This window comes from Athene cunicularia (assembly GCF_003259725.1).
Source record: "Athene cunicularia isolate RWA chromosome 3 unlocalized genomic scaffold, athCun1 chr3_part1, whole genome shotgun sequence".
Taxonomy (NCBI): Eukaryota; Metazoa; Chordata; class Aves; order Strigiformes; family Strigidae; genus Athene; species Athene cunicularia.
The window spans coordinates 65,807,215-65,833,124 of NW_020799097.1; the positions used below are offsets into that span (position 1 = coordinate 65,807,215).

At 41.1% G+C, this 25,910-nt stretch overlaps 1 protein-coding gene across 4 annotated transcripts in view; it reads right to left on the reverse strand.

Moving 5' to 3' along the window:
* The window catches only part of HIVEP2 (human immunodeficiency virus type I enhancer binding protein 2), a 123,606-nt gene that overhangs the window by 17,611 nt on the left and 80,085 nt on the right, over window positions 1-25,910 (reverse strand). For all 4 annotated transcript variants that reach the window (XM_026844449.1, XM_026844450.1, XM_026844453.1 and 1 more), the window contains 3 exons: window positions 8,704-8,748; window positions 1,995-7,617; window positions 1,111-1,265 (listed from right to left, as the gene is read on the reverse strand). In XM_026844449.1, coding sequence (XP_026700250.1) covers window positions 1,111-1,265; window positions 1,995-7,406 — 5,567 coding nt within the window. In that variant the 5' untranslated portion in view covers window positions 7,407-7,617; window positions 8,704-8,748. The remainder of the gene's footprint in view (window positions 1-1,110; window positions 1,266-1,994; window positions 7,618-8,703; window positions 8,749-25,910) is intronic.

Genomic DNA, 25,910 nt, shown 5'->3' on the forward strand with positions numbered 1-25,910 from the left:
AACTACAGAGAACCGCCAGGATAGGGGCGTCTGGGCCAGCATACCTACAACAATCTCCAAAATGCCATTTTCAGTCTTTCAGACAAGAAGTAAGCTATACTCCTTCAGTGTTGCAGGCTACAGAGAAACAGCAACAGTCATTTCATGGAGACTATTCAAGTGGAGCCAAACCACATAATGTTGATGAAGCACAACTGAGATTTTATAGGGTACAAACTCAAGGGAGAAGGAAATGGATGTACGAATTTTTCACATCTCCATCCTGACCTATTTAGTTACGCCAATAAAACAGTGCTGTGAGACCATCTGAGCTTGGTAAGACTGAAATACAGCCACCTGACTATTCACTACTAACAACCGGCAAATTAATTGCATCATGTCAGAATTCTGTAAAAGAAATTATGTTAATATCTTCTATTTTAGAGTACACTGCAAAGCCAAACAAGTGTCCATTTCATTTGCTTTTTCTAACAAGCCTCATAAGGCTCAAAACAATGTTAATGAGCTTTGAGGTCTCCTTATTCCCTCTCTTTGTTATTTTTTTCTGTTATCACTTGAGTGATAGATGACCATGGTAAAATTAAACATGATTTTATCAACCATACATGACAGATCTATGGGTTAGGCTTAGACACCATAGATTTCATTGTCATCTTACATTTTGTCTCCAAAATCCAACTTCAGTAAATAATAAAAAATAACAAGAATACAAGTAAGCATGCCTAGCTAACACATTCAAGTTAGTGGAGGCACACGGAGTCTAAAAATGGAAAGATAACCTCATGGAAGCCATTAAGCACAAATATAGAAAATATCAAAATGTTAACCATTTATCCATTTCTTTATGACCTAACGAATGAAAGTAACAATCTCAAGTGAGTGCTTTCACATAGATAGAAAATATAATTGTCCTAATAGCAAAGTAGAGCCAAAAGTATACAAGTCACCTGCAGCTTAAGATTGACATATACACAAAAAAGAAGAGGCTTGGGAGCTACAGGACATGGCAGGAATATGGGAGACTGTTCACATCCCAATTCATTCATATTCACTTTCAAATCTCTTTAAAATGACAGGCTGAGCTTGAAATTTCCAGTTGCATTTTCTTACCCTCCTTCAAAGATTTTAATTCGTATCGGCTCAGTTTGTTTGGATGTAATGTCTTTATCTCCATGAATGTCTCCTTTTACTCTTTCTTTTATAATATTCCCCACTACTTTCTTTTCAAGCTTGCTGCCAAACAAGAAGAATGGCTCGTGTTTCATCTGTAGAACAAAGTCAAGGAAGGGTGTTACTGCTGGAGCACATAATAAACGCACACTTCAAGTACTGTTAACATTCCAGGTCAAAGCCAAACTCTCATTTTGGTGCAACTCTATAAAATGAATTAATTTGTCCCATTTAATTTGACAGAGAATAAAAGAGGGGGCAGCAAGGACAAATTTTTATGAGAGTCTTGACAGAAAAGACAGCATCATATCTTTCCTCAAGAGAAAAATCATGGAAAATAGAGATCAAAAAGCCTTAGAAGGTAATTTATTGCCATTACAGAATTTTCCCTGGCACCATTACCTGATGCTTAGTCCATGAGGAAGAGTCAGTATGTTAAAGACATTAAATGGATCTGAAGATCCTTACTCAATTTTAACTTAATCTTTACTTATGAATGCACGTCTCTGATACTGTTTGAATCAGGATGTGGTAAAAACAAAGGACAAAATAAAAGGAGATAATGTATCAGGCTCTGGCACACATGGAGTGCTTTAAAAGCCTCACTTTTTACATCTGATGTTGAAAATGGAGACAGAGACAGCAAAAGTAGCAGAGCTTGTAGAAGTGTAAACTGAGGCTCAAAAGTTTTCATGGGAAGGTATGAGTTTCTGATTTCCCAGTGGGGAATCTTTTTTTTTAAACATCACTAACTTACATTTCATAGTTTAATATTTTCTCATATAAATATATATAAATTTATTTCATTAAAGTCTCTTATTTACCTGAGCAAACTGTTTCCATGCACTTGATGATGTCAGTTTACCAGCTCCAGGTCTATGCATAGCAGCCAGAGTGTAGATTTCTGTGGTGTTTTTTTGCTTGGACCTTAAAAGTGCTAAAGTTGTCTTTGTACTTAGCCCAGATGGGTTTGGGTTACATGAACTTATACACCACGAAGCATAAACAGAAGATTTGAGGGTTGGTTGCTGAATGTAATTGGGTTTCGTATAGTTTAAGAAACACCAGCTCACAGTAGTAGTAGTGCGCAGACTTGGGAACTGAAGGATCTGCTGAAAATCTGCTACGTCTGTCAGAAGAATGGTTGAACCCGTGACCTTCCCACTGGAATTGGATGACATCTGGACTAACATCCCAAGAGGCAATTTTTGATGTTTCAGTTGGTCTTCTGGGTGAATTTCTCCTGGTGGCAATGAGGACCTCTGTGGACTCATGCTCATATCTGAGGCTGTTTCATCCACATCCAGTTCTTCTGGCGAGTCTCTTCCTTCAGATGGTCCACTGGACTTCTGTCCTGGTGATGTGGAATCAAAACTGGAAAGTTTCTCCCTGCTCAGTGGGAAAGCATCAGCTGTTGGCATGCTGGCAGGTGGGAAATCTTGAGATGATGAGGACGACAGTGGTGAAGAAGATGACACGGATGGCAGACTTTCTTTTGGCTCAGTAGCACAGCTCTGCCTTACTAGTTGAGGCTTCTGCATTCTTGGAAAATCTTTCTTTATATCTGAGTTAGTTAACTCAACTGCACTTAGCTCCTCAACTATCTGCCCATACATTTTTTCTTCTTTGACTCGTTTCTGCTGCTTGGTCTCCATGAAGAGCTCCAAGCTGCTGGCAGGTGAAAGCATTCGTTTGCTTCCTCCCAGGGTAGAAGCCATGTCAGAACTGGAAGGCAAACACAAGGGTATTGGTGGCTCCAGTCCAAGTGGTAGTGTCTGCGGCACTTTCCACAAAGGGTATTTTTCTAGCCCTCCATGCTGACCCAACATCTGAGCTATGTTAAATCCAATTCCTTGCATGGTTGCGTTAGTTGCCAATGTTCTTTGAGAAACAGTCTCATCAACTTTACAAATTACAATTGCAGGACTGTTGCTCTGTCCAAGGATCTGGGAAATGCTTGTGTACATGACACTACCATAAGATGGCACATGGGTTTGAATCCTGACAGGAACAACTGTTCCTGGCAAAGACTGTACAGATCCATCAGCTGGGGAGTCAAAATCTGCCTGAAGATGCTGCTCAGAGGAGGTATCTGTTGGTTTAATGCTGTGGTCTGACTGGTACTTAGCAAGAGTATTTTTTGAATACTGCCCAGATGTTCCTGAGTAATGCTGGTATGCTTGCTCTTTAGCATGCACATAATCAGCTGGTTTCTTTCCAATAAGCTCTGGCGCATGTTCCAGGTGATAACTTGAAGGAACGTCTGTTTGGAAAGGCTGTTTGACATAAGATTTCTGCAGCTGTTGTACAAAATGATGCTGGAAGTGTAGAGGTTCTGTGCATGACTGCCACAAGACTGGCTGCTGAGATGGGGGTAAGTGAACCATGCAGACAGCTGGATAGGGGAACTGAAACAAGGTGCTATGAAGAGGGGGAAATGGGACTTTTTCCTGATGTGCAAAAAGCTGCTGCTGCTGCTCTGATGGATGTTTGTTAGGAATATAAGGTGCTTGTTGGATCAAAGGAGTCCTTAACATTTCTGGGCTGTCTGCAAGAAGAGCCTGTTGCTGGGCAAGGTGGGATGAGCTATTACTAAGCTGAGCACAAGAGCCAATAGCCTGTTTTCCAGAGTCATCTACCTGAATGGGCTGAAGAACAGAGGAAGGGGAGTGATGCCAGGCAAGCTGAGAGGAGCGGAGACCAGCCTGTGCATGTTCCTGCTCCTGCTTTATACTTTGTTCTGTGCTCTGATCAGTCTGGGAAATCTCTGGAAAGCCACTGAAGGAAGCCTGGCGAACCAAGAAGCATTTCTTCCTTTCTCGGGATGGAGACAGTGCCGTAGTAGGTGTCCCAGCTGAAGAGGCATGAGACAGGTTCCCATAATCAAAGGATTTACTTCGGATCTCTGGGATTTCAGCAGCATGAGGACAGGGCATCTGCTCAGATGAGCAGCGTCTCATTTCCCTCTGATGGTGATGTCCAGGGACAGAAAGTGAGTAAGCACCAGCTGGAACTGTTAAAAACTCAGACTGCTTTCCAAACTCATCTTGTTTGGGAGGCGTGATGAACTTCATATTCTCTTCTCTTTCAAAGGACATTGAAAAACTCGAACTGTGGGACAAATTACTTTCTTGGCTAGGGCTGCGAGAGAGGCTGGTACCTGTGGACTCAAAGCTGGATTCTCCAGAGGAGTGCTCCATGTCAGCCAGTCGTAAACGCTTCTTTTTGGGTGGTAGCTTTTCGGCTGGAAGTTGAGAAAGAGTTTCACTTCTCTGGGGCCACTGGAATTCTTCAGTGGGTCTCTCCTGCTCTTTACTCTGCACTTCTTTATCCTTCTCAGGCTTATCTGGCTCCTCTGTGACACGAATTTCAGGTACCTGTATGTTGTGCTGGCGAACCAACCTGGGCTGCATATGATATGGTTGAGGCTGCTGGGATGGAGATGGCTTACTGGAGTCAGCATTTTCCATTTGTGGAGCTCGGTCTGGGCTCATTGGGGACTCACAAATCTCACTCTCACATGTTTCAGATGGTGAATAGATCTTTTCCTGCTGGCATGCAATATGCTCTGTAGATTCAGATCTTTCAAATGAGTTTGGCCTGCTCAGCGAATTTGTGTGCTGAATGACAGAGATGACATTTCCAGGAGGTTTCCTAGCCAGTGATTCTGCAGTCTTTTCTTGCTCTGCAGTTAAGGATGAGTCTTCCAGAGAAGCTGCTGGGCTTCCAGACTGCAAGTAAGGCCTGCAGATTTCAAAACGCTCCGCGTGGCAATGGGCAGCATTGTCCAGGCCTTGAAGGGCAAATCCACTCCTTGGCACTTCCTGAATTTGGGATTTGGGATCAAAGTCCAAAGGCTGAATTCCCCCAATGGTGCCAGTAGTACTGCTGCAAAGCATGGGACTGTCTTCTTCATCTCCAACACTCTCCTCTTTCCTGCGCTTTCTGTTTTCAAAAGTTGTTCCAAGCATGGATGGCATGGCCTGAGACTGTCCAAGTGGATCAACAAAATATTCTCCCACCTTGTTCATCCCACCTAAGGATGGCGAGTCCCTATAGTTCTGCTTCTGAACTTCAAATTCTTCCCACTTTCTGTAGTGCTTTCCACTGGCATCATAGTCATAAAAGGTCCTGTCTCCTTTCTTCTCTTTTAAGGATGGTCCTTTGTCACTTGTCTGTCTGCTGGAAGCAATAATGATATTTTTCCCTGGTCTTCCATGATAGTCCGAATCTGAGTGCCCCTCCTGCACAGAGGGCAGTTCAAAGGCAGCCTGTCTTCTCAACATCCTTTGGTGGGATATCCCCACTGTCCCGGGGTAAAATACATCATCCGAGCCAGTCATCTTCTCATCAAATGAATGGCTTCCTCTCAGAGATGGGGGAATACTTAGGCTGTTTGCAGAAGAGGTTGGCATGGAGTTACTTCTAATAAGAGGAGAGGAATCTACTGGGGGCTCTAGAAGGAGGGGCACGTCACCCTGCTGACTGACTTGGTACAGGCTGGATTCACTTTTGATGGACGATGTGGCGGTCTGGGACTGCCTAGATTCTGTATTGCTGCCTGGATAAACTTGTGTAGATTTAATAGTGCTCAAACTACTGGAGTCAATGAGTTCTTCTTTATTTGGAGTCATTTGAGAAATATGTTCCTCAAGCATCTTGATATCTAATCTGTTATTTAAAAGAGGTAATGGCTCTGCTTTGCCCTTTCTACCCATTAAACTGTGCTCCTGATTTGTTGTGGCTACTGTTAGTGCTGTCCTTTGATTAATCCTATAGAACTTTCCAAAGATGATCTCTTCATAAGACTTTGCATTAGTATTTGGTGGGCTAATTTGCTGCTCAGCACTTTCTGAGCGGGAAAAATAACCAGAATCAGTGCTTCCTTTACTGTGTGGGCTCAGGAGGTTTAATGACTGCTCAGAATCTTGCCCTTTTTTCTCTGACAGTCTTAGTGCAAGTCGCTGTTTAACTGTATGAGAGTCATCAGACTTGGTACTTAAGGATGGGTTCTGCAACATATCAGAGCCAATATATGGTGAACTCTCACTGGGTAACTGAATTCCACTTTTAGGGATAATCAAAATGGGCACTTTCATTGGCCCCACCAAGGACTCTTCCATGGAGGAGTGAAAACTGCTCCTGCTAGCAATGTCCAGGGGGAGCTGTGGGACAGGGCTCAGTTTGTCGGACCCTTCCACTAGGAGTGGGGTCTCCTCATCAGTGTCTGTGCTCTGCTCGCCGTCTGAGTGTATTTCGGCTTCCACATCAATGTAACTGGCATCTAGGTCCAGTTTAGAGACTGCTGACTCTGTGAAAGGTACCAATCCTGCTTTAATTGCATGGGCATGTGACTTCCTGTGCTTGTAAAGGTTGCTCTTTGTCTTGAAGGAGAAACCACAAGGAACACAAGGGTATGGTCGCTCCCCGGTGTGAGACCTAATATGCTTTTTAAGTACACTGGGTTTGGCACAAGCCCGATTACAGTAAGGACAAATGTACTTGCCAGGCTTTTTGGGTTTGTGCTCCTTTTTGTGAGCATCTTCTGATTGTTCTAAAGATTTCTGTGAATATTGGCTGTATGCAGGGTTCAAACTTGAAATCTTCTTCCTGGAGAAACCTCCGCTATGGCTATGCATATGAAAAGGAAACAAGTCCTCTGAGGCAACTGATTGCAAGTGGCTAGGAAACTGCCACGGAGGGCCTTCCAAGCTCTGATGTGGCTTTATGTTGTGCAAGAAGCCTTGTGGCAATGAATGCTGTGGGAAAGAAAGTGAATGTTGACATGAGTAAGGACTTGGACGATGCTGTGGATATTGCTTCTCCGTGACTTGCTGTGCAGCTTCATTCGATGATACCAGTTTCCCAGAACTAAAAAGTTGTGCTGATGCTGTGTTTCCTATTTGCTCGTGATCTATTTGTGGTTGCCTCTGTACTTCTTGATTGCCAAAAGTGCTCATCTTAATAACAGCTGAATGTTCTTGCCTCCATCTACTTGGTACTTTAGCAGTTTCTCCAGACCTTGAGGTAGCTTTTTGCTCTATAGCTGTATCCCCAGAGTCCATTTTGTTACACAAGGTCTTAAGTGCTAGTTCACTTGAAAGCTGTGCAGACACATGGAGTGTGTCCAAAGCTGTGCTTTTTAAAGTTTTGTTGCTCCCATTTTTCCAGGGCTGTTGCAAGTTCACAGACTTTTCTTTCTCTTTGGAACTTTCCACGCAGTAGTCTATAGGCATTAGATTTGTGTCTGTACACTAATGTGAGTATGATACAGTTCTGTTCATGGCAGGAACTTTCCTGAACAGTTTATTATACATTTGCAAAGACTTGTTATAGCATTTGGACATTTTCCACTGTTATTAAATACTGAGATGCAGAATGACCTAGAGATATTTGTGATCTAGTAGAGCAAAGTTCTCTTCATCTCTTCCATGGTGACACAGCTATCTGTACGGAAAAATCAAAAACAAAGAAACCCCCACCACCAATTAATGTAGCCATGCTAAATAATATTGATGCAGTCAGTTGCATTCTATTGAGCCTTACATGAGAAGTATTGAGGGACTTAAGCAAAGTAAACTACATTTCACAAAACTCCCTTTTGTGAGCAGACACAGTATAGACCGGCCCTGAGATTGTACAGAAGCATAATCACTGGTCAGTACAAGCCCTAGGAATAGAAAACAGAGATCTACACTTTCCAAATTAAACTGTAGCTTTGGAAGACTTTCTAGGGACAGTTTAAAGGCTCAATTCTCTGAAAGTCCACTACCTACTTTCAAAGCTCTTTCAGCAAATCACTGCTGAAAATAGAGTCCTAATGCCATTGGTGGGAATTACCTTATCCAGTATTACTCCCTTACAGTTCAGACATGCACTTTAGTCACCCGGCCTGCCTCTAAAATCAGAGGACAGTGATCAGTACTTCCAGAGGAGAAATCCTTCCGTATATTGATGTGTGCTTCAGACATAGGGGATATCTACGCACATGGCCCTCCAGTATGGAGATGACTGTTTCTTACTCTCGTCAGGGCAGAATTCCTAGGTGACTACCTTGGAGTATATACCAAATTTTAAGATAGCTAAAGTGAGGTACTTCTTACCTTGTATCATCTACCTGGTTTTACAAGAAGGTTTTGATCACCCTTCCAAACTACTTTTAAACATTCAAAAAAGAGCCATCAAATAAACATCCCAAACACAGCACTATTGGTGTCTTTCCACATTTCCATCTTCCAGTCACTATGAGAATGTCTTGCTGAGGTAAAACATGTATTCGATAAATGAGCTATGATGGTGTTTAGAAAATGTAGGCTTCCTGCTTCCATATTATACAAACACAGGATATTTTCTGGATGAAGCAGTAACATTCATGATTCTACAGTAGTAAGGAAAAGGGTAAAAATGCAGTATTAGAGATACTGGATTATTTTTCATTCCGACAGCGGAAAAACTGAATTTGGCTTGAAGAAGCAAAGTGCAGGAAAACACATAGATAATGGGAATATGTAATTTTCAGTATAAAACAATTACCTGCATCTTCTAGGCATCTAACAGGCATGACCATCTTCAAATTTCCTGTAGAAAAAAAAAAAACAAAAAACAACAAACAGAGTCATAAGAAATTCTTTATATTAAGTATAGATGCTTATTCTTTACAGCAGAGGCCTGCAAACTTCATTTATCCATGTCCTGGAAAAATGTCATGTTGTGTCTTAGAGGTCTGAGAACCACATTTTGAAGAATATGAGCTTGAATCTTTTTTAAATACTTAGGTTTCCAGTGTGTGGGTCAATAACTGCAGGTCTAAACTAATTCACCTTCCTGAATCGGTAAAAAGAGAGCTGCCAATGTCTCTCTTCATTCCTACGCCTTTGTTAAGCCTAGATTATCCCTGAATCCCATTGGCAAATCCCCTTTCAACGCCTCTCTCCAGCTAATACTTTTAAGACTCCAGGCCTCTCATTAAATGTTTCAGGGACCAGAACAAAATCCTGGGGAGGGTGTCACCACACAGGTACAAGAAAATGTAGTGAAACACAAGTAGGGTTCCAAATCAATTAACACTCATGGGATAGTGCTCAAGAATATATGGCTGCCTTCTCAAAGAAGAAACCTACAGACCAAATACATGGTTAAAAGACTTCTGTGACTGCCATGATTTGCCACCTGTCTGACCGTCACCAGACTGCAGGCTGCTCTTTGTGTTGCCGAAAAGACCGGCACAGAGACCAGGGAGCCTGAACATCATCTCACTGCCCTAAAGAGCATTTCTCCCACCAAAGGAGGACTCTCACAGTTTTCAAGAAATCTTATCTTGCAAACAGATTTTGGCTTTTGTTTCATTAAAAAGGATGTTTTGTCAATTATGGTAACAAAAGCTACAATTACGGCTTTTCTTTATGGTTTTTATTTAGGACAGAAATCAGAGCATCTCTAAAGAACAGATCTTTAGAAATAGCTGGAGTATTAGCTTCAGAATATGGGATATAGCCTGCTATAATGATCCTCAATTAGAAACTGTCAGAAGAACAGCTAGAGCACTCATGGTTTCCCCACTGAATACAACCAACAGATGATAAATTGTCCATAAAAGAAAAAATAATCAAAATTTGAAAAATAATTTTAATTCTGTGTAAGTAATAACACTTTCAAAGAACAAATGGATACTAGTAAAGCTCCATGACTTGACATAAGTAGAATCACTACTGTGCCGCCCATTATCAATTATTTATTTAATAGTACAAATAACATATCACTAGTTAGGACAGCAATAGTTAAGGGACTGTTGGTTTAGTCTTAAATATGGATAACATTTAAAAATTGGAACTACAGAGAAATCCCCTATAGTTCAAAATAATAGCAAGCTATCAAATACAAACCAGAGTATTTTAGGTCATAGTGTTATTCAGATGCACTAACGGCTTTTTAAATAACTCTATCTAATTCTCTAAAAGAAAAAAAAAAAAAAAAGAAAAAGTAATCCAAGTAAAACCTTTTAAAATTTTCCTAATCTGTTTCCTCAAATAAAAAGTGTCACTACAAACGGAAAAAGAAATCCTCGTGCCTAAGGATTTCAGAAGTAGTTACTACTGAGCAGCTCTGTAGTGCCCTATGAGGAAATGGCAGGTAAGTGACAAACCATTTTCAGCAGCTGAGCTAAACCGAATCTCAGGTCAGTAATGATGCCAATAGATCAGCATGGATGTAAAGGAAAATGTGTATCTTGAGAAGCAGAAACGGGGACGAGAGGGAGTTTTCTCACTGAGAGAGCATAAAGTTATTAGCCATCTTCAAAGAAAAATACTTTTCTCCTTATTAGGCAATTTTGCAAATGGCGAAGAAGAAATTTCTAGAAGATGGGAGTATCCTTTCTGTTCCATATTTTCTCTACCAAGAGCACCTTTTGACAAGAAATCTGACAGTCACAGAAATGTGACAGCCATGGTTTTACTTGAGCTGAAGATGATACTAATATACTTCCAACAATTTTGTGTTCTGGACTGAGACCTCTGTTACAGAGTTCAAGTCATTCCGTGGTCCTGCTATTTTCAGAACATTCTATATAATTTTTCAACCTACACTATGAAACAGGTATAGACTAATTACAGGGATTATTGATGGCTTAAGTTTGGTCAGAGTCACTCTCCTGGGGAAAATAAATCCCTTTCCAGAATCAACATAATCATTTCTGGTTTGATTTGAGCTGCCATCCATCCCGTGTCAAAGATGGCTTTAATATTTTCTTTCTGTGGGATTTTTTTTTTCTCCCTCCCTAATGGGAGACTGGCCTAACTGAAGAAATCTAAGACACTGCAAACCTAATTTTCATTCTGTCTGTTTTTTCCAGTCAAGCCTCTATCTCATCTGCCTGCATTCAAAGCCTAGTTTAAGCCAACAACAGACTTCCATTCTTCAACTGATTAATGTTTCTCCTTTAGAAAACACTGTAAATATAGTTTTCAACATTGCTCTTCATCAAACATATACTATTAAATAGACAGAAACTCCCTATACTTAAAGTACTGCATATTTCAAACTAAGGAACGAAGGATGATAAAAAATGCAGGTTTTTTAATAACTTTGGCATGGTTCAGCTCCACTGGAGTGACTAAGAGGAGCCCACCTACACAGATCAGAAGCCATACGGGACTTGCACTGAGCACATCGTTTGACAGGAGCTGCAAAGTCCTGCCTGGCCAGGGTCCAAGCCAGGTTTCCTGGTAGGAATGTGGCCCGGGAGCCAGCTCCCCCAGCCACACTAACTGCACTATCTGCTCGCTTCAAACTGGGACATTTTACTTCTGTGAAAACTTTGAACATGAGATTACTGGGAAACCATGAGCTGTATTTATGTCAGATGCACCTACTAAATCAAGACTTTTAAAACTTTCTAGAAAGGAGCATTATCCTGTCACTCCTTTTGCTAAGGTGCCTTTGTGAGCTGCATGTAGGGGATGTATATTTGGTTGATTTGCAGAGCTCCAAGATTATTCTTTCCTTCCTTCTTTTTTTATTTTTTTTCTCTTTTTTTCAGACCATTAAAATGGTTACACTCAACAGCTTTAAAATAAAATTTGGCAAAATACAATTTTTACTACTTCTCAATTTGTAGCTCATATTACAGTTCTTGCAAGTGAACAAATTGGAAGCTTATGTCTTCCAAGCTAAATCCTGAGTGCACCATACAGAATAAATATTGACTCTAGCGTAAGGACTAAGGGTCAGATCCAGCCCTGTTTTAAATCTTTTCTGTCCAGCTCTGCCAGCACAAAGCTGGCCTAAAACCACAGTAACTGGCCCCCAAAGAATTCGTATTCTATAGGGCAAGCATTAGCACAGACAAGTTGCAGTGGCTCCTATGAAATCCTTACATTCATACACACACCTCTGCCAAGATCCTTATTAGGCAAGTCTAGCTCATGCCTGGGATAAACCCAGCAGCCAAGCAGCCTCACAAGAAAGGGAGGCCACCTCTGAGCTCTTCCCCACCTGCAGCTGAGAAGAAAATTGCCTTGGCCATTTGGGAAGAAAAACAGCACACCTTTGGCTTGCTGTACTACCCCACATTTCCCCCTGCCCTGCTAATAATATTCTCCAAAGAGCTGTTTGATGTTGACGTCCCAGTGGAAAAAACAAAAGACTAGGAACCCCAATAAAACATGGATTTGCAGCTTATTCTACCAAGGCCAAGTCTGAAGAAGAGCTCTTGACCAGCATTCAGTGTGCATCTCTGAACTGAATGATTTAACTGGCATGAAGATCAATAAGCATTTGTTTATCCTTCTTTGCAAGGCTATATATTTATTCACGGGCTGAGGATGTTATGTAGCAACATAACAAAATGAATGCAGTCCTTGGGGAATATGGTTCTGGCATTTTATACAAATGAAAAGAAAGATGACCAACTGCAATTGACACCACACTTGGGGTCTTTGAACTGCACTTACTAAAAGATAAGAAGGAAGAAACACTTTGTAATTTCCCAGTTTTGTGAAAAGGCTTGCCATTCTTGACCAGAGAGGTTCTCTTTGCATTTCCAACAGCCACTGGTTAGGGGGTCCTACCTGCCTGTGGTTTTGCAGCTGGCCTTCTACCTGTCTATTTGCACACCTCTAGGAATGACTGTAAATTCCTACGTCAACCACTGGCACTTGGCAAAGTCTTGAATTACTGGGAAATGCAAGGATGCCTATGCTTTTGCTGAAGTTTGGCAGGAGTTGTAAGACATCCTTTTACATATGCAATTCCAAGAAGGCAGACCTTTTTAAAACAGGTTAGGTGCATTTGTTTTATCCACTGCTTTCTATATTGTAATTGCTGCTGTTACCTCTTCACATTTGAAGACACTACTACTCCAATTTGTTCATTTCATTCCACCCCAGATGTTCTGCCTGCCCTCTGGATTTCAGTGCTTTCTTAAATGTATTGCCATTCTCCAAAACCAGCCAGAGAATCACAGTTTGGAAAATACTCTGAAACATTTGGAATAGCACTTTTTTTTTTTTTTTTTTTTTTTTTTTGGGCAGCTGAACCAATCATTACAATGTATTTTTTAAAATGTCATTTAAAAGTACTAGCTGACACAAAACCAAATACTGCTCTGAAAGTACATGTAGTACACTGTGAATTTACTATTAAATGATAAAACAAACTCTGCTAAGCTTACTTGAGGAGAAGCTATAGGGCAGAATCTGTTCTCCACTGCTATACTGAGTAAACACTTGTGCTCACACGGATCCCCCAAGAAGCCAGGAGCTGAGGAGACTGACTGAGAGCATCCAGTTACAGATGCATCAAGGGTAGACTACAAACTCACTGTGACCAAACACAAGCTCCAGGCTTTTACTCTCAGGTTTCCATGAACACACACTTGTGTTCCTGGTAATTGCTGGTTTCAAGGGACAGAATCTGTGCATGTAAAACTGAAAGTGGTATAAAACCTGGCATCCTGATTTGTGCAATTATTATTGCAGTGCTTGCATTAAATCTGGCTCATAATCTGAGAACTATTCCAGAATCAAAACCACTGAGATTGCATATAACAGCACATATTAGTTAATTGTAGTAGTATTGACTATTTCATTCATTTTAAGGCGTTACCAAACTCACCTTAATCTTGTTAATTCAGATAATTCAAACTATTATCTGAGACCATTATCTGAGTATGTTGAAGAAAATAACTGAAATCTGTCTGCTTAAAACAATGCTGAAGCCAACTAAGAAAACAAAAAAAATAACCAAATTTGTTGTACTGTAACACCTGTTAACCTTAACTGTAGGAACTTACACCTGTCTCAGACATTTCATATAAATGTCAGTGGGTATATGCTGTGAGGAAGAACAAGACTCTTTCCCTCCTCTGAATGTGATCTTACCAAATCAGAGATCAGGCACACTCTACCCATTCTTCAATGACCTTACAAAAAAATCAGGTATGGAACAAGAGTCTCTCATTTGACTTCAAGGAGCTTGAACAGATACGAGGTTTGACTCAGAGCAACTAAAAGGAGACAAATCACCCCAACAGTAAGCAAAAGTAAGAGACAAATTCTGATCTACATTATCCTGGTATGAATCTGAAGCAATGAATTGAAAATCCAAGGACATAATTCCTGATTTATTCCTCATAAAAACCAACAGAAATGAACATTACTTAGGTTTAGGGTCTTACCTCCTACATACTAAATATCTGAGGTTATTTGTTTCAAGGTGAAAATAAACTAATCCATCACATCTAAGATGTCTACAAAGAAATTCATAACATAAATTGCACTAAATGGTAGTACGACAACATGTGTGATTTTCTTTAAGAGATGCTGGCTTGCATCATAAATACTTATAGCACAGCTGCAGCAAAACACTCCGTTTTTTCTATGTTAAGTATCTCAAATATAATTTTAAATTGCCACTCTCTATAGAAAAATAGCACCCCCCAAAAACTTAAATTCAAGTTGAGTGTATTTTAAGAAGCCATAGAAGAAGCCTACAGCAGAAATGCTTTAACACTGACCTTTTCACTATAATGACAAGGATTGCTCACTTAAAGTACATCACTATTTCCTGTTTCAGCATCATGCACAATGTACACATTACTACCGAACGAAAAAAATGTATAAAAAAAGCTTTCACATTCCCAAAGTCCAACTGAACACAGACTTATTTCAACAGGATGACTATTAAAAAAAAAAAAAAAAAAAAAAAAAAAAAAAGAGAGAGAGAGAGGAACAGGTTCCCAGGAGCCAAATTAATCTTAAACACTTCCTTTATAGGTAGAAGTTTTGCAAACAGATCACAGTTCTTCTCCTTAAACTGAACAAAAACCTGCTATCAAAGAGATGCCAAAACAGCCAACAGGACAAACAATCTTGTCAGTCAATTAGGAGCTAATTGATCTCTCTGATCCCACTGCTTTTACAGGAGCAGGTAAACATATTGTTTCTAGTTGCCTAACCTTGCTGTGCACATAAAAGTCTGTCAGAGGTGCTTAAGCACATCAGATAATACAAAATCTACCTGTTCTAGTTCACCGTCTTCTGATGTGAACATTCTGAATCTATACAAAAGCAAAAACTCGGGATTATTAAGATCTGAAACTAAACAGAATTATATAAACTGCTAATCTTCTCACACTGCTACTGATTTCCTTGGGGAACAAGCTAAAGAATGAAAACAGATGAGTAGAATACCAGTAATATCCCACATGGACCTTAAAATATGATGGCAAAGCAATGGCAGATCTGACAGACAGCATTTCCACTGTTATTAAAATTTCAAATATTAAAATATATTTTGCACACCCCCCCCCCCATTTTCTTTTGAATTATATTATGCAGTGACTTACAAGTGAGAGTAGCTCCCATGGAGAGAAGAGTCAGAAACAGATACCCACAACTAAGGTCCTCTTCAAACACTATTTTGTGTTGGCTGAAGTTAGGTTTATATGATATCTAATCTCATTGGTTTTAACCTACAGAAGAATGAGTTCCTCTCAAGGGTGAGTTAAGTAGTAAGTTAAAAGTATTTACTAAATACACATTAACAATGTATAGTAGTATCCAAAGTGGTGCTGAGATATAAATGAGCTCTTAATTCTTGGGTTGCTCTCTTCATTAGCAGAAACTCAACTCTATCCCACCTTCTTTGAGCCACAGCAATTGAACATAAGGATACTGTGCCAAACCATAAAAGTGTGAAATAGGTTCTAATCACTATTTGTAGGATTACCTTTTTTTTCGAGCCTGCAGTGTAGAAAAGAAACGGAGCTTTAGCCCTGCTGTTTGGCCCTGATCTATTATGATGTAAACAAATAGGCATTATGTAGCCCACAAAAGGCTAAATACCTAAAATCTGTGAAAAGCAAAGGCCCAAACACTAACCAATGACGTTATGTGATGTCATTGAGATTTCAATCAAAGTTCTGCATTTGCAAGAACTGGTGAAAATTACTGAGATTAAAGATTTTTTTTCCCAATTCAACACAAAGAAATGTATTAATTAGAAAGGGAAGTTTCACATCTTATAAAGGACATTAATTAAGCTATGAATTTAGAAGCACTTGTGAAAGATGAAGTATATGCAAAGAGCAAGATTCCTGTGTGGACGTGGTTTGTGGTTATTTCCAGATTTATAAAACATCATCTACAGTTAGAAGGGTAAGAACATTGTCACTGGAGGGTTCAAATTACTGAAGTTGTCAGATATAACAATTTTCCTAACTGAAATGGCATGCAAAGGTTGAGATGTCTTTGTTTTCACACAAGAACAGCAACCTTGGGCAGCCTCTGGGGAGAACAGACCTGTACTGGTAAGTCCCTGCTAAGATACTATACAGCTTTACTTCAAGTTTTCCCAAGGAAAAAAAAAAATAAAATCAAAATTTGTGTAAGTATTGCATCATTTTTAGGTACAAAGTAAATACTATTCTGCTGCCAAACGGAAATATTAGGCAAATATCAGACTAGCATTTTCATCTTAGAGGGAAAATAAGGCTGAATTTTCTGGGAACTGAGGCTTTTTTAGTTTAAAAGTTACGCAATCCTAATTATGCAACCATGGCAGATTTTGCAAACAGCTATGCCTCCTTTCACACTGTGTCAGAAGAAGCCACTTGCATTTCACATGAAAATATCTGTGTCTTTCAAACACTTTCTTGAATGAGCAAATGCACTGCCTCTGACAGACACCCTCATCCCAGGAAGAATTACATAGGAAGACATTTATAGTATCTAAGCTTGCGTTTGTTTTTCACTCACACCGATTATTATACAAGCTTATTTTAAAACCTGTCATTGTTTACTAAGCCCTGTGGTCACCACATGTCAAAACATAAACAGATGCATGGTAAACATCAGTAGCATGTTCTTACCATTTTTTTTTCAATTTTTTGTACCCAAAGTAGAATGGGTCTTTATGGCAGTTTTATTTCAATCCATTCTGAATACCTTCTACAGTTCATCTGAGAACAGCTATCGAGCCCTAAATCCTATATATCACACAGATGTTGCAACAGTCACTACTCTGAAGCCAAAATGTTTTGTTTTGACTAGTGACTACAGACATTTTGCTGTAGCAAATCTGGTCACTTAGCATTGCCTAAAGATTCTGAAGTGGTAATATTGGATACATTAATTAGACTGCACATTTAAGGATGTTGCTTTCTTTACAACCCTCAGGATGCCTAGCAGGGGAAAAAAAGAAAAAAAAAAAAAAAAGAAAAAAAGACCTCTAAAATTACTCTGGTCATATTTTACATTACTTCCTTCTTTTTATTGCATGAAGCATTGGAAGTCAGTATGTATAATACCCAATTGAATCAGAACCTCTTAAAAAATTCAGTAAAATATGCATATGCTTTCTGCTGCGTTTTGTAGGTATAGATGAAATGTCACTCTTTGCCGTCAGGTTTCTTTCTACAAAACACAAATCAACTGTGTTTATTAACATGAGCATCACTCTCCTGAGTAAACACCTCTGAAAAGATGAAGGTCTACGACTATACCTGAATCTGCATATAAAACCTGTTATTCCACAGGGCTGTGCTGGCATTTGAGGGACAGGACAAGCTGACAGCTCAGTTAACAGAGTCACAAGTGCAACACAATAAAACTCAAAACATTTATTGGGAAAGACACTGATCAGGTTTCATTACATCTTTATAGCAGACAGAGTTGGACCGGGATGCAATATTACAGGGCATTCCTAGTACAAATAGCAACTGAAAGTTTCGGGTGTGTATCTCACTTCACACTAGCTTTTGAAAATACTCTAAGGAAACCTGCAATATGAAACCATTATCCTGTACTTAATAAGTGGCACAATTGGACACCAAATCACTCCTATCCAGTAAAAGTTGGAGTAAGGACAGCAAAAATCTTAATTTCAGTCACCAGGCAAGAGCTCAGTAAGTTCTAAGAGGACATTTTCAGGGCTGATAGTCTATCGAAAGGGAAGGCAGCTGCTGCTCAGCTATATTATAGAAAACCCCAGACAACTTTGTACAGGGTCCTCCTTCTTCTGTATCATGCTTTGCACATTCTACCAAATTTAGTTTTCTTTCCATTGTCAAAACTGGAAATGAAGTCAGCTAATGATTTGGCCCAAAAGTCTCTTGGGTGCTTGTGATACACCAGTGACACTTGTACACTACAAACAAAGAAAGCATCACCAATGGACAATCATAGAACGGTTTGGGTTGGAAGAGACCTTTAAAGATCATCGAGTTTAACTCCCAAACATCCCCTAGTCCATCCCACAACATCCCCCTTACAAACAGGGAAAGGAAGACATAGAGTATATGCACTAGTATGCTTGCTAAGCTGCACTTAAACTAATTAATTACTAAATGTTCCTTGGGATAGTTCCTAAGAATCTGAAAAACTGTTGTAAACCAAAAGCATGTAGGCTATTTTCCTTAAGACTAAAGTACAATGTTTTAGCACTCAGACCACCTTAGACAATTAATCAACTTGCTCATTCAGTTGAACTCTTCCCCCTACATCTCTCTTCCTATCCCCCTCACAGGATTTGAGGACACCCTGTTCGCCTGGAGATGGTGAATCACTACAAGCCAGCAGGCCCACTCAGTTCCTCAAAAGACACAAAAGGTGTAAAAATAGCTCATACTAATGAAGCAAGTACAGCGTCAGCAGCCAGATGAGCGTGGGTGATCAGATAAGGGTCTGTTGTTGCAAAGGGCAAATTATTAAGAGAATGCTTCTCCCTCTCTCTCTTTTTATTAAGCTTTGTTCTTCCTTCACTGAAACCAGTCCTCTGCAATGCCTGATAAATGACACCTGACAAGACTGACTCCTCCTATAATTGCAAGTTTCATGCCGGCGCAGGAAACAGTGCTTCACTACGAGCTGAAGGTACAGTGGAGGTGTCACTAAAAAAAAAATAGAGAGGCAAAAACAAACCCTAAAAATAGCCAGGACTACCCACTGAGTATGACTGTGTGGGTATATTTAGCTGGTCTAACACCAACTTTTCTTGTTAAAAACACATTCTTACCTTTATGCAAAACAACTTCCTGTATCTAAACATAACTTGAGAAACTTGAGGGGGGAAAATTCAGATTTTGAAACTGTCTCTTTTTCACTGAGATTATGAAAAAATTAAATGTGAAAAGACCAGGCAGATATTCTACATGGGTTCTGCATTCTGACATCCCACACCAAGTAGACGAGTTTGCTACGAAGACATCCTAATACAACCCACTGGACTAGGAAATAGATTCAGAAGCAAAAACAGAGCTGTACAGCAAACTTCTCCATGGACCTGAAATAAGACTGAGAGCTGAAGTAAGGGGACACATCCTACACCAGTTCGGCTGCCTGAGCCAGCATTGCCCTTGAGAGAAGGCTCTGCCCACCAGAAGCAGACACACAGGCCTAAAGACTGGAGATGACAGTTGCACTTTTACAGCCCCGCTCTGCAAGTCTCATCTACTGTGAGGACAGTTTCTATCATTTTACCTGCACAAAGAAGCTTTGAGGAAGGGTGTAAATATAACTTAGTCCCATGTAAGACACTCCTATGCTGCCTAATAAAGTGGTATGAGTATAAAGGACCATCTGGCCAAGTGATAGAGTTTAGTATCTTATGAGCAATATCAAGAAGTGCTTCCAAGTACGTATCTGAATTTCTGATTCCCAAATACCTGTACTTACAGGAATTAATGAAAATGCCCTTAAAGTGCTGGCGCTGCAACTGTGTGTGTCAGCTGGCATGCAGACTGCAGTGAGTGGAGATCGGTGCTCAGACACTGTGTGCTATCTATCTGTCCGTCTGCTCCACTCAGCAGCAGCCAAGGGGCTGCCTCACGCCGAGGAACAGGAGGGCTCACGCCTAGTCCTGGTTCACCTCCACGCCGCTGGCACTTGCCAGCCTTGCTCATGTGCCATGCTGACCACACTTGAGCCCACTGCTCACCCCACCTTATTGTGTCAGGGGTCCTGAAACTTTCACAGGTTTAATTGCAGCAGGATAAGCCACAACTATGGTCAGCACAGATGTTCAGCAACCTGCCTCTCCAGGGAGACTCTGTACTTCTGCACAGCATCAGTTTTGCTCCCCCTAACCCAAAAGGAAAGCAAGCCAGGTCCCAAGGACTCTCTTAAGAATGTCTGCAACTGTTTATAGTACATTACTGCAATATTACTACTGGAAGTAATACACATGCCAACTTTCTAGTGCTCCACATGAGCTGTGAAAGGAAATGGTCTTTTCTACAATTATGATTTTTATATTTAATATTGTAACTCATTTGGCTGATGCTTACATGAGGGGTTTGTTTCATTATTATTCAGCCTTCCTGTGTGGCTACAAATACCTCACATCAATCGTTCTGGGGCTGGAGTTAAACAAAAACACATAGGTTTATACCAGACCTTTTCTCTCATTTACAACAGGAAGGAAAGCCCTCTCTAATACATTGCCAACTTCACATGAACGATTCAATGAAAATGATTACTCTGGCATTACAATTTTTATTTTATTCTAATTTTTAAATTAGAAAAAGTAATTGAAATTAATAAGTTTATATTTAACATTAAATCCAGGGGGGAATAGAGACCATGCTCTTTTCTTGATATGCTGTGATTAATTCCCATTGATGCAACCATTTGTTCAGCATCATAGTTTTGTCTTTCCATCCTATGCCTTAGCAGTAAATTTAATAGTCACTGATTTTTTTACTAGAATAGATAAACATTGTGATGCAAGACAAATCAGCTGATGATATTATTCTTCAGACAATTTAATTTTCATATGAAATGAAGAGTAAATGTTATTATATTAGAGGAAATATGAATGTAAAAGTAATTATTAGTAGCTTTAAATAGTTAAGACCATACTCTGGCAGTACATTTACATAAAGTTAATTGGAGACAGGACCGCATACCCTAAACCACTGTGGGGTTCTTATGTTCTAAAGCTAAAAGCATAGTAATCAGAACCTCAGCTTATTCCCCCCACTCGGATTTGGAGCAGGAATTCTGTTTAAGTAACAGTAATATATTACCTATCTTTTTAAGACTTCACCTATTTAAAGCAAAATGTACAAAGCAGAAGATGAAATAAAAAAAAAAACAGCAGGAAAGCATATGAGAAAAATGGAAAACTACCTTCACGGTACACTTAGGAAAATAGTTTTTATTACATGGTAGTTTTCAAAAGCATGTAGAAAAGACTGGTGCCTTTTCCCTGAAACTTTGCACCCTGGGTCTGCCTACATGGGTTGGCAGAGGCCAGCAGCTGCCCCCTGGCTCCCCACAGGCTGGGGGCACTGGCAGCACTGCCACTCTGTCCCAGGGGCGCTGCGACGGCGAGGCGCTGCCTCGGACCCCTACACCCACATGGGCCCCTGGCCACTGGGCTTTCAGTGTCCCCACAAGAGGCAGCTTTAACTGTGCACAAATTCAATTTAAAACCAAGAAACAGTCTGTCTCAAGAATAATTTGAGGGAAAGAAATTTTCAGCCAGATTCATCGGCTGGTGGGTTTGCTGTGCGGGGGCACTGCCGGGAGATGGGGCAGGAAGGGGCAGTCACATGCCATGGCAGCACAGGTGACCACATCCAGCCCAGCCCTCCCAGCACCACCTCCCTCCTTCCCTGGCGGGGGCTCCAGGGCTGCCGGCTCACCTTCTCCTCGCCTTCTCTGCTGCCCAAACCATGATGAGGATCTGCTGGACAGGTAAGAAGCCCACCCATGAGGGGTTCAAGGATACAAAAATTTTCTGTTTTCAGTGCCACATACAACACTTGGTCATGATACAGGCAAGATAAGAAGCAGAAGTAAAATAAAACAGGGTGGTAGCTCTTCTTTTCAGTAAGTTCCTGCTAGGAGCTTTTGCCACAGGCCAGTGTTTAAACTGTGGGTGTTGGAAAGTTATTGTCCTGAATGTAAATAAGTCGCAAAATTGCGCCCCCACAAGCACATGGCACAGGTGGGATGGGAGAGGGGACACGGTGGCTGCCTGCACCTCGGGTGGGACAGCAGTTCCCTACAGTGGCACTTTCCACAGTACGAACGTCTGCAGTTGGCAACAGTACCGCTGATTTCACACCCTGGGTAGGAGCACCCCACCACAAGCAAATGGAAGCAGCGGGCACCAGCGCAGGATAGGAGGGGAGGCTGCAACAGGAGCCATGGGAGGCAGTAAGAAGATATGGTGTTAAGTAACGAGGGGCTGCGCTACCTCACATCTTCCTACACCCTGCCACAGGTCGCTTTTCCTGCTGCAGCCTTTTCCCTCCCACCCTTGCACGGTGTCACTTTCACCAGCGTATGCTCCCCTCCCACTCACCAATGTGTAACGTGCACCATGATTTATGTCACCTCTCCAATCTGGCCTGGCATCTCTGAGGTGCGAGCAATAGAAGCAGTCTACAAAAGGTTAGGATTAATGTTTTATTGGCAATTACAGCAGGCAAGAGGCTCAGCTCATAATGCAATTTTTTCCTTGTGAAGACCTGTAGGAGGTGGGAGCAGGTTGCCATGGGCCTGGCGCCTGCTGCGTGCTGACATATGTCCTCGCTGCTGGGCGAAAGGGCAGGTCCAATTAGGTGTCTTGTATTATTAACGTTCTGCTGCTTCATCTGTTGATAATGTATCCTCTTCTCGGCCTCTCTGCTTGTGTAATGCACCGACATCTGCGGGGGGCACTGCTCTACCCGGGAAAGCTCAAGTTGAAATATGGTGGAGGAGATGGGGCACCTTCCTTTTGCAGGCCCAAGAAAGGGGTGGAACAGCTGAGAAGTCGAACAGATCACTGTAACTAGGATCCTCAAGCTAAAAGATGAGAAATACGAGATATCTGCTCTGCTGGCAGTAATAATTACAATGTATTATTAACAAAACTCAGGTTTCATCATTAACTTGACTTGGGTTTCACGAGTGGATCTCACCCTAATAATCCTTCAAATTACATCCAGTGTTTCCCTAAGAGCTGAACCAGTACCAGCAAGGAAGGCTACTGGTAACTATTACACCGAAGATAAATCACAGGTAAGAATTAGCTATAAATACCACAGTCAAACAGGTGAAAAAAATGACACAGATTTTAGATTGCCTGAACCCACAGTGATCTCACCACTTGGATCTGATTCTGCCAGAAAGATGGAGCCTGTAACTTCAAAGCAGCTGAGAGGAAAGGACTCACTGTCAGCCTGTGCTGCATACAGCACAGCTGACGTGACCCTGCTTCTGCGAAGGATTGACTCCACTCCCCTCAAAGGTGTTAGTAAAGTCACAGCTCCTTTCTTGGATCTCAAAACATGAGAAAGGCCACCTACGTGTTTGCTATAATGAAGTAGCCAACTGTCTCAGTCACGACCCAACTGCTGCAGCAAAAGACCCTTGTTTGATTTTGTTCCACTACTAAGCTCATCATCAGAGCAACTAAGATCTTCAAAAGCTTTTTCTCAACCTCTAAGTGTGAGATGAAAATGCCATTTTAATTGTGGATCAGTGAGGTCTGCTTGAGTAAAATAACCCCAGTCACTTGGATGCAACTGCGTAACAAACACCGCTCTTCTAGCAGGGAGCCTAATTGCTCTGCTAGCACCAACAAAGAGTTGCTGGTTCATTACAGCAAGCTGGAGGAGCTGCCGTTTGCATCTTCACAAGCTGGGAGTATTTGATCACAAAACAGCTATGGGTGTTTGATCCAGAATTCAGCCTCTGAATTCTGATCAGCAAAACTTAAAAGCAAAGAAGCTATCAGTCCGATATTCTTATTCCCAGCTTTCTTCAGGGTAACAATTTATTTTTCTCCTTGATCTGTTCAAGGATGTCAAATCTAATCTTAAAATATGATTTGGACTTTATATTCTTTATAAACCTGCTTAGCAAAAAAAGTAGCAAGAACAGAACTGTGAATCAAAGTGCAGTTTCACATGACATCTGGAGGATGCTGGCAGTTACGTTGCTATCCTGCAGCCTGACTGCACCAGGACCTCGCCAGAAAGTGCAAAGGGCAGAGGAAGGTCAGAAAAAGGCCAGCAGAGGCCAAAGGCTGCCACGCTTCCTGCTAGCTGCTCAGAGCAGGTTGGGACAGCAGGCAACCAGGCAGATGGCAGAGGAAGCATACTTCCATCTTGTCCAAGGGGGAAACAATTTGCTGAATCACACTGAAGAGGAACGTGGCAGCTAGTATTGCCGAGGCAGCCGAGAGCTCTCTTTGCCTGTTGCTGTGGCCCCCATGTGCTGTTTTGCACCCCTGCTGCTCACACGACTGTGCTCAGGTTTATCTGTCCCCATCCTCCTTCCCTCATCGTACAACTCAACCACTGCCTTGCTTTATGCTTTAAGAACATGTATTGCTGTTTCTTCTTCCTTCGCAACCATCTTTAGACTGAACACTTTCTGAATGGAAAACACAAATCTGATTTCAAGCAGATACCTGCCTCAGCAAGTCTATCAAGAGCAGCTTATTTTCCCCAACTCAAACTCCAAATGTGAATACATCCAAATACAGGCTCAGACATATCTGTATAAAGAGATCCATTTGCCTGAGTGTTTGTTAACGAATGCTTGGCAGTCAGAGGGGCACCACAAGTGCATCCAGTTGCATTTTTTAAAGAAAAGGTTACTTCCACCTCTAGGAAAAAAGCCTTGCTGAGGTTGCTTATGAAATGCACCATGAATGGATTCAAATCCAAATCTTAACACTGACATGAAATTTAAAGGAGTAACTTCCCCCCCTCCCCCCCCTTAATGCAGTTTGGATCAGCTTGTGGGAAAGTTAATCGAAATATTCCACCAGTGAAATGGAAAGTGGATCAAACCAGTACAACATAAGCCTTCAATATAGCAGGAGACTGTACATGGGATGCTCTCAGGAAAATCACTCAAATGCAGTGCTACACAGTGTACTGAGGGCTCAGGTAGGTCAGCTTCTTGCATAGCCAAGACCATGCTCTGGTCTTTTTACCCAAGGTGCTCATCAGGATTGGACTCCAAAACCTTCTTTTCTGACAGATCATAAATTAAATAACTACAGCTGGTTTGCAGGATCTCTTTCCTTCTGCTAGCAAACTCACATAGGAACAATAAAAGTACTGACACTATAAATTAGTTCTAGGGGTATCTTTTTAATCACAAAGCTGCTGCAACATATTTCTTCTCCAGCAGCCGTAACAGTGAGTTCAGGAAGCACAGAGCACCTGCCAACATTAAAAGAAGAGCACATCTAAAACCACAGGTCCCAGTAGTTGACACGCTGCTTGTTACAGGAATATCATCTATGCTAACACTCTGCTAGAGCAGTCCAGGTAATAACAGCAGTAAGAAACAACAAGGAAAAAGTTGAGGAGCACTAATATAAATGAGACACCAGTTCACTGACATTTTTAAGTCCCACTAATGTTGATCCACCCATGAGAAGGTTTGGATTTATAGCAAAGGATTAAGTGCATGACTACCCCTCAGAAAGTTTCTATTTCAAAAAGTGTCTGCGTTGCCTGAAAATCAAGATCATACTGCTGAAATTCCCACTTGTCCAATACTTTCTGTTTCCTCCTTGGTTTTCTTTTTCTCTCTAGAGTGAACTGAGCTGCTCTAAGATTATTTTCCTGTGATTTTCAGCAAAATTCGATATAGAAGAACTGTGGACAAGCACTGAGGGCACCAAGCCCACAAGAGACGTAGCCTTGGTCCCCCTTGAGAAATGTATACAATGGCAGCTTGAGTGGACTCTGAAGACTAGTTTTAATTAAAGAGAAAGTGAAATCAGAT